This window comes from Tyto alba, unplaced genomic scaffold (assembly GCF_018691265.1).
Source record: "Tyto alba isolate M040663 unplaced genomic scaffold, T.alba_DEE_v4.0 Super-Scaffold_12, whole genome shotgun sequence".
Lineage (NCBI taxonomy): Eukaryota > Metazoa > Chordata > Aves > Strigiformes > Tytonidae > Tyto > Tyto alba.
Genome location: NW_024881274.1, coordinates 6357581 through 6371952, shown reverse-complemented (window position 1 = coordinate 6371952; position 14372 = coordinate 6357581). Strand labels below are relative to the sequence as shown.

The window sequence follows — 14372 nt, the reverse complement described above, 5'->3', positions numbered from 1 at the left end:
ACACATTCTAATTAATACTAAGAAGACAAAGCAGAAGATTTACTCTTAAATAGGTGATCATAAAATAATGTCAGAGAACCAGGCAGTGAAATGTACAGCCAAGAGACGTAACTGTAGCAGGATCTCTTGCTGTATTCCTCTTACAGCTTTAAAGGTGTAAGCTCTGCCCTACTAACACGATAGATTCTTACTCCGTCTGAAAATTTTTAATGAACAAAAGATGACCCACCTTGAGTTTCTACAGTTACAGTCCTAATGATATGCCTAGTGCACTTTGGTTTCAAGTGTCGTAAATGTTCTTCATGACCGGTTACACCCAGAGAAGTTCAAAATCCAAACACAATTCACAGCATCCTCTCACAAAAAGTTCTGCCCTGAACACTGATCACTTTGGTTTGGAAGATGTGTATTTTCAGAATAGCTAAGTATGACAGCTCAACTCTTTGCATTGATCCAATACTATTTAGACTAATCTGTAGCACAGTAACTTAAAAAACTTAGCAGTACTGATTCCCTAGTATCCCAGGTTAGGTGTTCTCAGAAACTTGATGATGTTTCCAATATACACTTTAGTGGCTCCAAAGCTTAGTGTCTCACCAATTTCCTTGCCCCAAGGTTGAAGATCACTATGTACAGCAGCTGTTTTCACTAATACCAGCAATAGGTGTTAATTGTTCTACCTGACTAGCTGTACAATAATAATACACTAAAGTACTGTCAGTGCAATGCCCCGAGGAACTACACCTACGTACCGTCCCAATGCACACCTGCTACCTGCTTTCCCACAGCGCTAATAACCCCCTCGGCAGCCAGCTTCTTCCCTTGCTTTCCAGTTTATCTCTGCGCTTCCTGTATCAAAAGTGTACACCACAGTCAGGTTAGGGACCTCAGTACCATTAGGAGTGGGATTGCTGGGTTTCTTCATGCACTGAGCAAAGGCAGCTGATTTCCTGTCAATGAAGGTAACCCCCGGGTGTGTGACAGAACACCCAGCAGTGGCACTCGTTAGCTGGTCCTCTCTTTGTCTGGGACACTGGTGGGGAGGGGGGGATACTTGTTTTGCTTTAACTTCAGCCACCCAGGAGGGCTGGAAGCTAGTCATGCTGGCAGCTTGATCTCAATGCCTGCTGTCACTCTATGGTCCTCAGCATCTCTTACATGAAATAAAATGAGCAATGAAGATTTCCAATATTCTTGTTCCTATTTATTTATGGACAAAGCAATACTCTTTCTGCTTAATTTCAACTGTATTGAAAGCTAGAGTTCAACTTGTCATGGCTTTCTATACTAAACGAATGCATATTCAATGCAAGCTAACTACAAGAACATTAACTTTCCAGTTACAGTATGAATACTGTTTTGTGATTACTATAAAATGAATTAACATGGTAGTTACAGATGCCTCCTTTCTAATAATTTATACACTGTTCTAGACTGCCTTGAGGCCCAAACTATTGCTTACTCAACAGAAATATCTACTTGATTGCAAATATAAATATTTTAAGTCTCTTGTCACATATAGTCAACTCTTATTTTAATTTCATACACCGCACATGTGGGTAAGAATCTACTTGTTTGTTCAGAAGGACTATAGAGAGTATGGCTGTTATAAAAGATTCAACAGTTTGTTTCTGTTTTATCTTTTATTCAAAGTAATAACAAAGCAAGCCAAACTACCTGGGGAGTTTTTCTCAAACACAGATGAACAGCTGAAAACCCCTTTACATTATACGGAGTGTGGGGGCAATATGCTGTGTGCTATTTGTGCTGACACCAGTTACATTATGTGTCAACAGAGGTGGGGTTTATAATTGTTTTGCTTCCTCTTTGAAACACAGTATAAAGGTTTACAGAGCACACACTGCTCATCACTTCAGCCGCTCTCTGTGTAGGTCTAGCTGGTTCAGTTTAGAAGACGAAAAACACACATGGCTTTCTCTGCCCAAAGCTTTCAGTGGGGTACAAGAAACCGCTTCCAACCTACCGCACCCAGTGTCAGTGGCTTAATCTCCAGGAAAGTGGCCATCCAAAAGATTCAGGCACCGAGCGTCTATGGGGGAGCTGGTGGCTACGGCACCCGCGTATCTACCAGCACCAACTATGGGCAAGACTTCGGTGGGAACTTCCAGCTTAATATTACTGGTAATGACGCCCTGCTCACTGGCAGTGAAAAACACACTATGCAAAATCTAAATGACCGCTTGGCTTCATATCTGGAGAAGGTGCGTGCTCTAGAAAAGGCAAACTCCCTGATTGAAAAGCAGATCAAGGAGTGGTATGAGAAGAATACCACAGACGTAAGGCATGACTATAGCTCATACATGAAAACAATTGAAGATCTCCAAAATAAGGTAAGATACCTTACAGCCATCTATAAATATATGAATTTCAATTATCGGGGAGATGGATAATAATCTATTGTAGAAAGTGTACTTCTCCAATTGTCTTAGCTAAGAAAGAACGGTGTTTTATTTTGATCAGATACAAATTAATGACAGACTTTACATCATTTGTAAGCTAATGTCTGCAGATATAAGTAATCTCATTCATGAAAAATCTTTGAATCAAAATTAATTAATTCTATTTGCCTTAAGTAATTTTAATTAGTGAAAGTACTGATAATCATTTACATATTTAAATATAGTTCAGCACATGTCAATTTCAAAGCATTTTTTTAGAAAATAATGCCAAATGCTCAGAAAAAACAATAGATCATTACTTGAAATAGTAAATTACACTATAAACAATAAATATTCCCACAGCAATCAGCTGACAGATTTGTCAAATTATGTTTCCAGTGACCTTCCTTAAATCTTTCCCCTCTTACTTTTCACCAGTTCTATTTCTCATGCTTTAAAAGCAGATCCCTTCCAGGGAGCAGTTCACAGCTAAAGTTAAGCGAGATGAAGCCCACATGCAGTATTCACTTCCAGAAATGGATCAAGTGTGCGTTTATGTGCAAAGATTCATCTCTCTTCAACCATTCCTTTTTAGATTGGTGCTGCACAGTTGGAAAATGCAAGGCTTGTCCTGCATATTGACAATGCCAAACTGGCTGCTGATGATTTTAGACTGAAGTAAGTTCCGTGATCATTTCATAAATTCTATTTCATGCTCCTCTTAATCATGAAAGCTTCCAGTTACTAGTATTAAAACCGAGAAGTAAACATTTTCTAACATGAAGTTTGATAAAAAGAAAAAATTTACAACTAAGGCTGTAGTAGTTACCAAATCTAACATTTACATCACACAGTTGCATTTTTATGATGACAAAACAAGCCTTATTTTACAGGTATGAGAATGAACACCTGCTCAAGCAAAGTGCTGAGAGTGACATTAACGGACTGCTCCACGTTCGTGATGACTTGACTTTGACGAAATCTGATTTGGAGTCACAGATTGAAAGTGTGAATGAGGAACTAGCTTTTCTTAAAAAGAACCATGAGGAGGTGAGAGCAGCCAAACACTGTCAGGGAAAGATTTTTTTTTAAGTAGCATACTCAAACTCAGCCTCACTAGGAATAATGAAATCTTCATGGTTAATCTGAAAGAATATTGTATTTACGGTGGGATTCAGCTCCAGATTAGCACATAAAAATTTAGGTACATATTTATATATTATCTATGTGAATGCAGCAGTGGTTCTATTACAATCAACTGAGAGACAGTCAATAAAATAGACACAGCCTAGAGAGTGACTCAGCTCACTGTAGAGCGAACTCCTATAAGCTGGTCAGCTGGGACACTCTGGTCTCTACTGGTTGTAACAGGAGCTCTGGCTCATGAAGAGATGCCTGTAAATTAGATATGTGTTCCCAGTATTTCCTGAGAGTCTAAGTTCAAACTGAAGCTCACCTTTAGCATTACATTTACAGCTTCAAAGACCTGCAAAGGTAAGCATGTTACACGACCATTGTTTATTTCCCCTTTTCAAGTAAAGACACAAACTGAATTCCTAAATTTAAAATGACTAACAAAATCTCAGTTATGGCATATGCCCAAGCTTTCCTCTTACTGTCCTACTATCACCTTCAAAAGTGTAAATTCCTTGTCACACTGCAAATAATATATATTTTAAGCACTGTATTAGAAAGATCCAACCTAGAAAAACAGGCAAGCTAGCCACCCACTTCAAACTGTGTTGGGCAGGACTGAAGCATTTGTATCGTTTCTGGAAGCAGTACAATTGTGTGGGGCACTGACATCCACGCTACTAGGTATCAAAGGCAGAGCAGCTCCAGCAACTAAGGAGTGAAGGTTTTCTTTAAGAATAATTTGTGGTTTAGGAGTTGCTATCCCACAAAAGTATACAAATGGGAACCTTGACTTCTACACTCATTTCATAGGTCTGGTCCTGAGGAAATCATCTTATTATAATATGTTTACACTGTAGCATTTATTGCTACAAAATAAGCAAAATGTTCTAACATCAGGTGCACTAAACAATATTTCAAGGTGATTAAATTATCTTGCTCTGAGGTGCTATTTAAGAACTACTTCTATGTCTGTAGATTTTGGATTTGCTTCCAGTATTCAGCATTGAAAGTTCCCTGTAGGTGATGCTAATCCAGCTCTCATTGCTGTAGGATGTTGACCGGCTGTGCAAACAGGTGGGCAGCTCAGTTAATATAGAGGTGGATGCTGCTCCAAGTATTGATCTTGCAACTGTTATGGAAAACATGAGACAGCAATATGAAAAAATGGCAGAAAAGAACCGCCAAGAAGCCAAAGAACAGTTTGAAAAGCAGGTAAGGTCAATTGCTTAAACATCAGCAAGAACCTTGGTCATGTCTAGTTGCAGTTTACAGTCTCTACATTTTTGCCCTTCAGACAGAACAACTGAACCAGGAAGTGGCAATCAACGTTGACGAGCTGCAAGCTCAAAGGAGAGCGGTCATCGACCAGAGACAGATCGTTCATCATCTGGAGTTAGAATTACAGTCCGAGCTTAACGTGGTAAATAATAAAGAGTACTTGAAATAAGGACTGTGTTTAGTAGACTGTTACATGGATAAATATAGAAACTGAGAGGCTTTTCAATCAAAATGTTATTTCAACACAAAAATGTATCCTCTTGAATAATACATCTCTGTTCTTTACATGGGCTGTAGAAAAAGTCTTTAGAAGACACTCTGACTGAAACGGAGGCACGTTACAGTCACCAGCTAACCCAAATTCAGGAAGCAGTTGCCAATTTAGAGGCTCAACTGAGACAACTCCGAGCTGACATGGAGGATCAGAATAATGAGTATGGTATATTGCTGGGTATCAAGACTCACTTGGAAATGGAGATCACCACGTACCGTCGTCTGCTGGAAGGAGAGGACAGCGGGTGAGGAAATACACACCCTTTGGTTGTCAGTTTAGTTTTGTATGACAGCAAAGAATGTCACAATTACTGTCTATATTCACAAGAGGTGAAGGTGTAAAACCTGACACTTGCAAACTGGTTGGGGGCAGGGAGGAAGTGTGTTGCCCAGTTCTCAACCATAGAATCTGCAGAGCAGGCTGCAGTTTGTGCTCAGCTTCAGAAGCTGCTGTGGAAGTCTGTTGAGTTTTTCTCAGCATCTGCATAGATATATACCATTACTCCCTGTGAGCTGAGCAGCTGAATAGATGCTCACACTCCATTAAGCATCAGTAATTGAATTTTGGATCGACTTGTCCATAACTGTAATGACTGTAGCTTCTGTGGGCCTGGGTTAACCTGGGCTAGATTTTTTTTTAACCTGGTTTAGACACCGCAGGACCCAGTCACACTAGAGCAGGCACTCAGCAAGATCATACTGACCTCTTGCTGTCCGTGGCAAGTTCTGCAGCCTGAACTGGATCATGCTCTACTCTTCCTGTGTCACTAGTAGCCAAGCTGCTTAAATATTTGAAGAGGTACAAGTGAGCTGACACTAACTGTTCAGATAGTCCAGTATCCCGTATTTTGTAGTCAAAAGAGCAGACAGACATCTATGAAAGTGGGGCAAACAGAGAGTGGTACTCCCTCCCAGGATTATGTCTGTTCAGCTATTCTGGCTCAGGAACTAGACTGGGCATATATGCATGAGCTGAAGTCATAGCACTGCAGAAGAGAGCCTGCAAATTAATTTCACCTACAGCTTATGCTTAGCAAGTTTAACAGAGAAAACTGATTTAAACACCTGGTTAATTGTCTTGATGAAAGGACATAACCTATCTTGATTAAATGTATAGGAAATGTACAAGGATGTTTCTTCAGTATGTTAGGTGCCATATATTTATATTTTTTAACTTATAATTTGAACAGACATTTGCAAGAGAATGTATCTACAGCAGACCTTGAAAAAGGTATGTCACACCAACTTCCTTATTTTTTGATGGCTGCCTGATGAAATGTTATGGAACTAAGTAACCTGATGTAGTTGATGCCCCCTCCCTGGAAGGGTTCAAGGCCAGGTTGGATGGGGCTGGGAGCACCCTGGGCTGGGGGAAGGGGGCCCTGCCCAAGGCAGGGGGTGGCACTGGATGATCTTTAAGGTCCATTCCAACCCAAACCAGTCTGTGATTCTGTGATATAAAAGAACACAGTCTCAGAGTAAATAATCAACCAGTGGAATCTTACATCAAGAAAGCAACCAGCTGTATGAATAGATAATGTATAGGGATTATACAAAGCCTGGTTTTATGTATAGAACTCAGGTGCCCAAAGTAAAACCAGACTCCTCAAAGAGCCAAGAGAACAACAGAGAATTATTGAACCACACTCTGGAGGACTTCAGAAGCATCTGCATCTCTCTGCTGATTACACAGGGACATTAGGATCCTAAATAAAGTATCTAGTTTAATAGCAAAAATATCCATTTCCGTGTAAGACTATTCCTAGGTTTTAGGTCTACAGGTTTGTGCTAAACTGAAGCAAAACTATCAGGAGGGATAGAGAGTTAAACACATTGTCCACTATAGTATCATGGGTAACATACAGGATGTTCAAAGGAAGAGAAACCATATCCTGTATACCCCAAAAGTTTACTTCACAGTAATTGTGCATTAAAAAGGTGCCTTTATCTATTTTATCATTTGTGGAATTGCTGCTAGTACTACAGTGATATTTTTCTGTCAATATATATCGCATTTAATTAATTCTCTGTTTAATTTCATTACCAGAGTCAAGTAAAGTTAAGAAGATCAAGACAATTGTTGAAGAGGTGGTTGATGGCAAAGTTGTGTCCTCTCAGATCAAAGAGACTGAAGAGAAGCTGTAAGTGGCACCAGCAGAGAAGATACGGCCTCTGAGCTTCTTGGAGCTGATGCCAAAACTAAAAGATTAAACTTCATAAAGAATCCAATCTAAAATGCAGAAGGGTTGAAAAATGCCAAGCTATCAAATTTCAAACACTTTTTTTTTTTGGGGGGGGGGGGGGGGGGCGGGGAGGAGGGGGAGGATGGACGCAGAGATTGTTAATAAAAATCAGTAATTTACAAAGTACAAGATTTTGGGTTTACTTACATAGTGACCAAATACCTTGATTTAAAAAAAAAAAAATCAGCCTTTTATAAATGTATACTTGTTTCCAAGATGGATAAAACCCAAAGTATTAGTTTTTACTTACATCAGAGTCTTAAAATTACATTTAAAAAGTTGCTCAGTAAAAATTATAAAGTCAAATGATTTACATCATGAATTTACTATAGCTTTTAAAATAATCTAAATTAAATTTAGAAAAATACTAAAGCAATTTTTACTGCTGAAGTTTTCAAGCACTAAGCTGGTGAAAGTCATTAGATGAAGACATGGGACAAAATGTGCTCATATGCTTAACAAGCTCTTGATAGCAATGGACTCTTCTGAGACCACTGTGAGAATTTGTTCTTCATTTTTTCAGAGAGTTCATTTCAACATTTGGTGCCTTAAGTTTTCTCACACTTTCAACATATTAAGAAATTATAAGTTTTTGGAAGAGAGCTGCTATTTCTGAAACCTTGATGGGCACCTCATCAAAACTTTATAAAAAACAATTTACCAGATACAGATGAAACATTCGCTATCAAACATATTAGTTCAATTGCAATCTGAAGTTTAGCAATCTATTTTTTCTCTTATGTATTAGCACATTTAGATTTGTTTTTCAAAATGCATTAATATGTTGATTCAGTGCACCTTTTTTGAACTTGAACTATCATTCAAATGTAATGCAGCTTCACTTCAGTAAAAACTGATTTCCAAATAAGTAAGAAGTGTCAATTTGCATTTCATAATTAATTAAAATGAATAAATATATTGAAGAAGCCTATTTATTATTTTTCACTCTGTGAATGTTTATACCACCAGGGACTATAGCAAGCAAAGATATTTTATCAACAAGAATATATTTTACCAATAAGAATATGTTTTGCCTTTCAGTTCGGAAAGAAAAAAAACACCATCTCTGTTACACCTTTCTCTACCAAAAGCTGCACGTACCCTTTCCCATACGGTATAAGTCTCCTATGCCACACCCAGATCTTCAGTCCAAGGAGTCTACATTTTCCTCTTGACAACATAAACACAAAAAACTCTTCCTTTTGAAATCTTACCTGTCCAGTATGTTATTCACTGCACATAAACAGCTGCCAAATAGAATAATCCTTTGCTTTCATTAACATGAGTCACTGATACCTGGCTATCAATTCATTTCTACATAAATGCTTTACTTTGATCTACTGCTCATAATACATTTCTGCCCAAAAGATCATCCATGCTCCTGGATGTAGATAAATTAAAAATTAATTCATTTCAACTGACAAATCCACTGTCAGGATAAAGAAAAAACAATTTTCTGTTTACCAAAATAACTTCAAAAAAAAAGTATATTGGTTTTGAAGGTTTCCATGCCTCTACCTGCAACCAGAAGAGCTATATTTGATCTTTATATTATAAAAAGCACTAAATACAGAAATCACTTTTCTTATTTTGAGATAAAGCAAACTATTTAGAAGAACCAATGGTTAGTTTTCAGCTCAAATGTATAAATTGTTGGTATCGGCTATGCCGTATGCTATATAGAGATATAACAATGACCAAAGGTTTTGGGCAGAAAACACAATTACAAATTATGTTAGGCATAATCAAGTATATTTATGTTTTCATATTAATGGTCAACCTGTAGATCACTAAACGTCCATACACCCCTTCGTACACTTTTGCTGATCATTTTTCTTACTTCTTATTAAGCATACAGGGAGCACTAATCTGGCAGAGGTTCATGCCAGAAAGTATTGTGAAAAGAAACACATTTTTGACATGCACACTGGGAAGTATGATATGAAAAGGATCATGCCACTGACTTAAGCCTAATTCTATAATAATAGCCCTAAACCAAGAAAGCAGTGAATATGTAATGACAAAAAAAATTATTTAGGAAGGATTTAAATGCAAAAAGCAATAGTTGTGCTCCACTGCACCTGGCAAAACATTATCATAATGTCTTAGCTCTACTCCACCTATTTCCCCTCAAACTGCAAATACCTGGAGGGCACCAGATTTCCACTCCCATTGGCAATTTAGGTTGGCACATATCATTTAGTTGGGTCAGGACATGCTAAACTGACTTCCCCTCCAAACAAGAGAGAGAGAGGGAAAGAATTAGAGCTCTTCCTAGGAGGTGGGGACTACTACTGCAACGCCCACTGCCTTCCCTACATAAAGGTTAAACGGTCTCCGATCTGCCTTGCTCTGTGCCGTGCGCTTCACACCACAGCTCCGGGCACCTTGAGCCCCATGGCCTATTCTGTGCGCACAAGCGGTGGATCCCGGCAATTCTCTTCTCGGAGTGGCCTTGGCGGGGGATCTCTGAGAATGTCTGGTTCTAGTGGTGGAGGAGGCTTTGGCAGTGGACTTGGGTTTGGTGGTGGATCTGGCGGGGGTTTTGGTGCTGCTTCTGTGCTTGCTTCAGGCTCTGGCTTCGGCGGAGGCTTAGGGAGCAGCTTAAGCAGTGGCTTTGGTGGAGGCTTTGGTAGTGGATTAGGTGGTAGCTATGGAAGTGGCTTAGGCAGTGCTTTTGGTGGGGGTTTAGGAAGTGGTTTAGGCAGCGGCTCAGGCAGTGGTTTTGGAGGTGGCTTTGGTAGTGGCTCAGGATCTGGTTTTGGAGGTGGTTTTGGCACTGCGGGTGCTGGGGATGGTGGCCTTCTTTCTGGCTCAAAAAAAGAAACCATGCAGAACCTCAATGACCGTCTGGCTGCTTATCTGGACAAAGTACGATCTCTGGAGGACGCCAATACCGAGTTGGAGTGCAAAATCCGTGAGTGGTACGAGAAAACTGGCCCTGGCACTGGTATCCCTGGATCTTGGAACGACTACAGTAAATATTATCCTATAATTGAAGATCTTCGAAACAAGGTAGCAAAGCAATGTACTTAACATATCTTTACATTTGTGATTCACCTAATAATATTTTGGATAAAAATAACAAATTCCTTTCAGAAACCAAAAGCAAATTTATTCTACAGTACCAACGCCTGTAATAACCTGTGTCACATCACACTGGCATCATGTGTTGAATTTTTCCTGTATATTAATGGCAGTTCTGCAGCTATATCACACAATGCTGTGTGACTTGGTCTAATTTGGATAGAGGAGAAGGCAGTGATGGAATCCAGTTCTACAAACTCTTGTAGATTACAAAGTTTACATTTTATATAAGTTTCCTGTTTCTTACATCACAAATTCAATTCCTGAAATAGAGACACTACCTGGCAACGTCTTCAAAGATTATAAACTATCTAGTCATAGAATGTGAACCGGTATTCTACCATTAAGTGAAGCATGCTGACTTGCAGAAGCTGGAAATCTGTCCTATATATTTACAGAGTAAATTATACAAGAGTCTAACAAATTACTTTTCATATTATAATCGCACTTAGGATTACAGTAATGTAAGTAGCTCTATTGAACTGCAAAGCCATTGGGCGATAAAATCATTCTCTGAACACTGTTTGTATTCCAGATCATTAATGCAACCATCGACAATGCAAGAATCATTTTGCAGGTCGATAATGCCAGACTTGCAGCTGATGATTTCAGACTGAAGTAAGTATATCTTAATATTACAAAAACTCTTACTAACATTTTAAGGAAAGATTTGTTTTGTATGTAAAGATCTCTTTACTTGTAGAATACTTTAACATAATAATTAAACAATATTAGAATGTGTATCAAGTTTTCATATGAAAAGCTATATAAGTACATAGTAATAGTTTATATTTGACCTCATTAACCATGTAAAAAATCATATTTAATTACTTTATTTACAGATATGAAAATGAAGTGGCTCTTCACCAGAGTGTGGAAGCTGACATCAATGGTCTGCGCAGAGTTCTTGATGAGCTGACCTTGACAAGAGCTGATTTGGAGATGCAGATTGAAAGCCTGAATGAAGAACTGGCTTATCTCAAGAAGAATCATGAAGAGGTACTTTTTTTTTTACCTTTTTTTTTGTGAGTTCATAACAAGCCAGATGGAATTGAAAAATACCAAATTATTCCCTTATTTATGCCAGTGGGAGTTCCTTGGTTTCAGTCTTTGGTTTGTTTGCTGATCTTTTTTGACTTTACTAAGTGAAAGAGTGAAAGAAATACGCACCCAAGCTACGGCTTCTTGTTGAAACAGAATTTATATCACATATATTTCTTTACATCTATTTTTGGTAGAACTATTTTGCCTTTATTAACAGAAACTTTCTTTTATTTTAAATCTCTCCAGGAGCTTCAGGGCATCCAAAGCAGTGCATTTGGCCAAGTCAGCGTTGAAATGGATGCTGCTCCAGGAACGGACCTGACCAAGCTTTTGAATGACATGAGGGGCCAGTATGAAGTCATTGCTGAGCAAAATCGTAAAGAAGCTGAAGCATGGTTCAATGAAAAAGTAACAACCAGAGATGGCAAATTCAGAAAAATGCATGTAAAACTGAATTAAATATTTGGAACAGTAAAATTACATTCTATTCTTCCTTGTCATTTCAGAGTGGGGAGCTGAAAAGAGAAATCTCCACCAACACCGAACAGCTTCAGTCAGGAAAGAGTGAGATCACAGATTTAAAACGGACTCTCCAGAGCTTGGAAATTGAACTACAATCTCAGCTTGCCATGGTGTGTCCTAAGGAAGCTGCTAACTAGTAAATTTTCCAACTTCAGAAGTGTTGTTAGATCTTATATTATTCTGTAAGATTTAAGATTTGCATTTATTTCCTATTAAATCCTGCATTCTTTTAGATCCTAAGTATCAGTAATATATATGATTGGATTGCAAGTAGCATATTATAAAGCAGATGAACCTTTTTATTCACATTTGGTGAAGCAGGAAAGGCCAGTTTTCAAACTGGTATTTCATGAATAAAATCGCTAAGTAATGAGGCTATACTTACTCCTCTTAAACTATTTCTGTTTGCTTTACCTTTGTAAATAATTCTTTTTTCTTCAGTCAGAAATTATTTAATATCTACCCTTCTTACACAGAAAAAATCCCTTGAAGACACTTTAGCAGAAACGGAAAGAGGTTACTGTGCTCAGCTTTCACAAATGCAACTTCAGATTGGGAATCTGGAGTCTCAGCTGTTTCAGGTCAGGGCTGATATGGAGCGCCAGAACGCAGAGTATCAACAACTTTTAGACATCAAGAGTCGCCTGGAAATGGAGATTGAAACCTACCGTCGCTTGCTCGATGGCGAGTTTGTGTAAGTAACTCATTTACATTAAATATCTCCTTTGTTTTATTTTCTGTAGCAATATCCTTTCCAGGAAAAAAGAGGTGAAAAGAAGTGGTTCATTCACCAAAAGTCAGTAAGGCACATACAGGGGTTCTGAAATAACACCTGAGAACAAACCATTCTGCTATTTAAAATAATCAATGCCAATGAAAAAAGGGAATTTCTCTTGATCCTGACAAACATTCTGCAATATTGCATGTCTCTGATTCATTTCTAGGACCGCAGGACAGGGAGTTACATTTGAAAGCTCACCCCTGACAGGGTCCAAATCACAAACGCAATCACTGGATTCTTCTCAGGGTAGGTAGAACTTGACTGAATTAAATTCTGTTTCTAAAGTCATTCTTCTAAATAAAATAATACATGCTATTCTGTTTAACTACATCACAGAGTTCATTAAAACAAGAAGCTAATTTGAAAGGAAAAGGATGTAACTGTTCATGTACATGTGCTGCTGTTTTATAATTTTTAACACTTTGATAAATATTTTTTTTGTTTATGATGTTTAGATCCTACCAAAACTAGAAAGATCAAGACAATTGTCGAAGAAGTGGTAGATGGAAAAGTTGTTGCATCCCATGTTAAGGAAGTTGAAGAGAAGATATAAGGCACAATCTGATATTGCAAAGGATCCATTTACTCCATGTTTTTCCAAAGCGAAAATGGATAAATAATTTTGTTCTTTTGTATGACATGATAAGAATAGATTGGCTTTTTACTAAGATTCTTTTATATAAAACAAAGCCTGCATTTTCATTCTTAGCAGTCATGCAATATATCTTCCACTTCAGTCTATTGGTATTACCTGTATTATTTTCATGGTGTTCTTTAAATATCTCAACAATTCTATGTTCAAGAACTAGAAATATGGTGCACAAATTATGCGTTTAATTAGATGAGCTTTCTAATAATTTTTAGTAATTAATAGATAAAATACTTTTGCTATTCTAACCTCATTTTCCAGTTTTCTTGACTAATAAAAAAGACTCAACAAGCTTTAAGATATTAGTCTCCTTTTATTCTTCACTTAGGACTGCTGCTCCTGATCCATATTTGATATTTTGTTGGGTATCTTCCTTTACCACATACTCTATGTGTGGTATAGTACTCCCCATTAATTTAAAGAAATTAATCCAATGATAGAATATGTACATGGTAAAAAAATAAATGTGGGATTAAAGTAGTACTTGCTAATTTATAATTTAAAGCTATCAATTTATGAGAGATGTTCTGCAAGCAGAACAGCCTATCACAGAGCCTGCCCCTCCAGCGGAACAGAAGGGATACCCCGGCAGCCCCACGGTGTGGAATGCCGCCTCCCGGGAGCACAACACAGCACACATCCTGAATTTGGCACCTGGGTGACCAACTCCAATGAACTGTTCAAAGGAATCTCCTCCAAAACAAAATTGTGAACCAAAACATAATCCCCTTACAATTTCCACCTAAGCCTTTGTTCTTGAGCCAAAACACTGATGATTTTTGTGTGATTCTCCCATAAGATGAGGAAGTTACAGTCACCTCTTACTTACATGTGTATTGCTGCATCTCTAGAATCCAGTCATTCTGCACATTCTATCACGTCCCTTAAACCCTTGACCCAAACTCAGTGTTTAATGGGAGCACAGATTTCATACTGTACTTCCATTCTGCCTTCTGTAA

The 14372-nt window shown here is 38.1% G+C and overlaps 2 protein-coding genes across 4 annotated transcripts; both read left to right on the top strand.

The window, feature by feature from the left end:
* The first annotated feature begins 1928 nt into the window (after nt 1–1928).
* Nucleotides 1929–7232, top strand: KRT20 (keratin 20). Its single transcript, XM_009970970.2, has 8 exons — nt 1929–2351; nt 2995–3077; nt 3293–3449; nt 4587–4748; nt 4831–4956; nt 5112–5332; nt 6278–6318; nt 7135–7232. The coding sequence occupies exons 1-8, from the start codon at nt 1929–1931 to the stop codon at nt 7230–7232; spliced, it is 1311 nt and encodes a 436-aa protein (XP_009969272.2).
* Nucleotides 7233–9727: 2495 nt separating this feature from the next.
* KRT12 (keratin 12) lies at nt 9728–13317 on the top strand. Of its 3 annotated transcripts, XM_033004129.1 has the most exons (9): nt 9728–10028; nt 10098–10345; nt 10953–11035; nt 11260–11416; nt 11708–11869; nt 11968–12093; nt 12460–12671; nt 12928–13010; nt 13220–13317. In XM_033004129.1, the coding sequence occupies exons 1-9, from the start codon at nt 9728–9730 to the stop codon at nt 13315–13317; spliced, it is 1470 nt and encodes a 489-aa protein (XP_032860020.1). The 3 variants fall into 3 exon arrangements, with proteins under 3 accessions (XP_032860020.1, XP_032860019.1, XP_009969271.2); XM_033004128.1 differs by having other exon boundaries at nt 9728–10345; XM_009970969.2 differs by having other exon boundaries at nt 9728–10345; nt 12460–12677.
* The last annotated feature ends 1055 nt before the right edge of the window (nt 13318–14372 follow it).

Coding starts and splice junctions, on each gene's coding strand:
- KRT12 (XM_009970969.2), top strand. CDS start 9,728: ATGGCCTATTCTGTGCGCACAAGCGGTGGATCCCGGCAATTCTCTTCT. Junction 12,094..12,459: donor TACAATCTCAGCTTGCCATG/GTGTGTCCTAAG, acceptor CTTCTTACACAG/AAAAAATCCCTTGAAGACAC. Junction 12,678..12,927: donor TTGCTCGATGGCGAGTTTGT/GTAAGTAACTCA, acceptor ATTCATTTCTAG/GACCGCAGGACAGGGAGTTA.
- KRT20 (XM_009970970.2), top strand. CDS start 1,929: ATGGCTTTCTCTGCCCAAAGCTTTCAGTGGGGTACAAGAAACCGCTTC. Junction 2,352..2,994: donor TTGAAGATCTCCAAAATAAG/GTAAGATACCTT, acceptor ATTCCTTTTTAG/ATTGGTGCTGCACAGTTGGA. Junction 3,078..3,292: donor GCTGATGATTTTAGACTGAA/GTAAGTTCCGTG, acceptor CTTATTTTACAG/GTATGAGAATGAACACCTGC.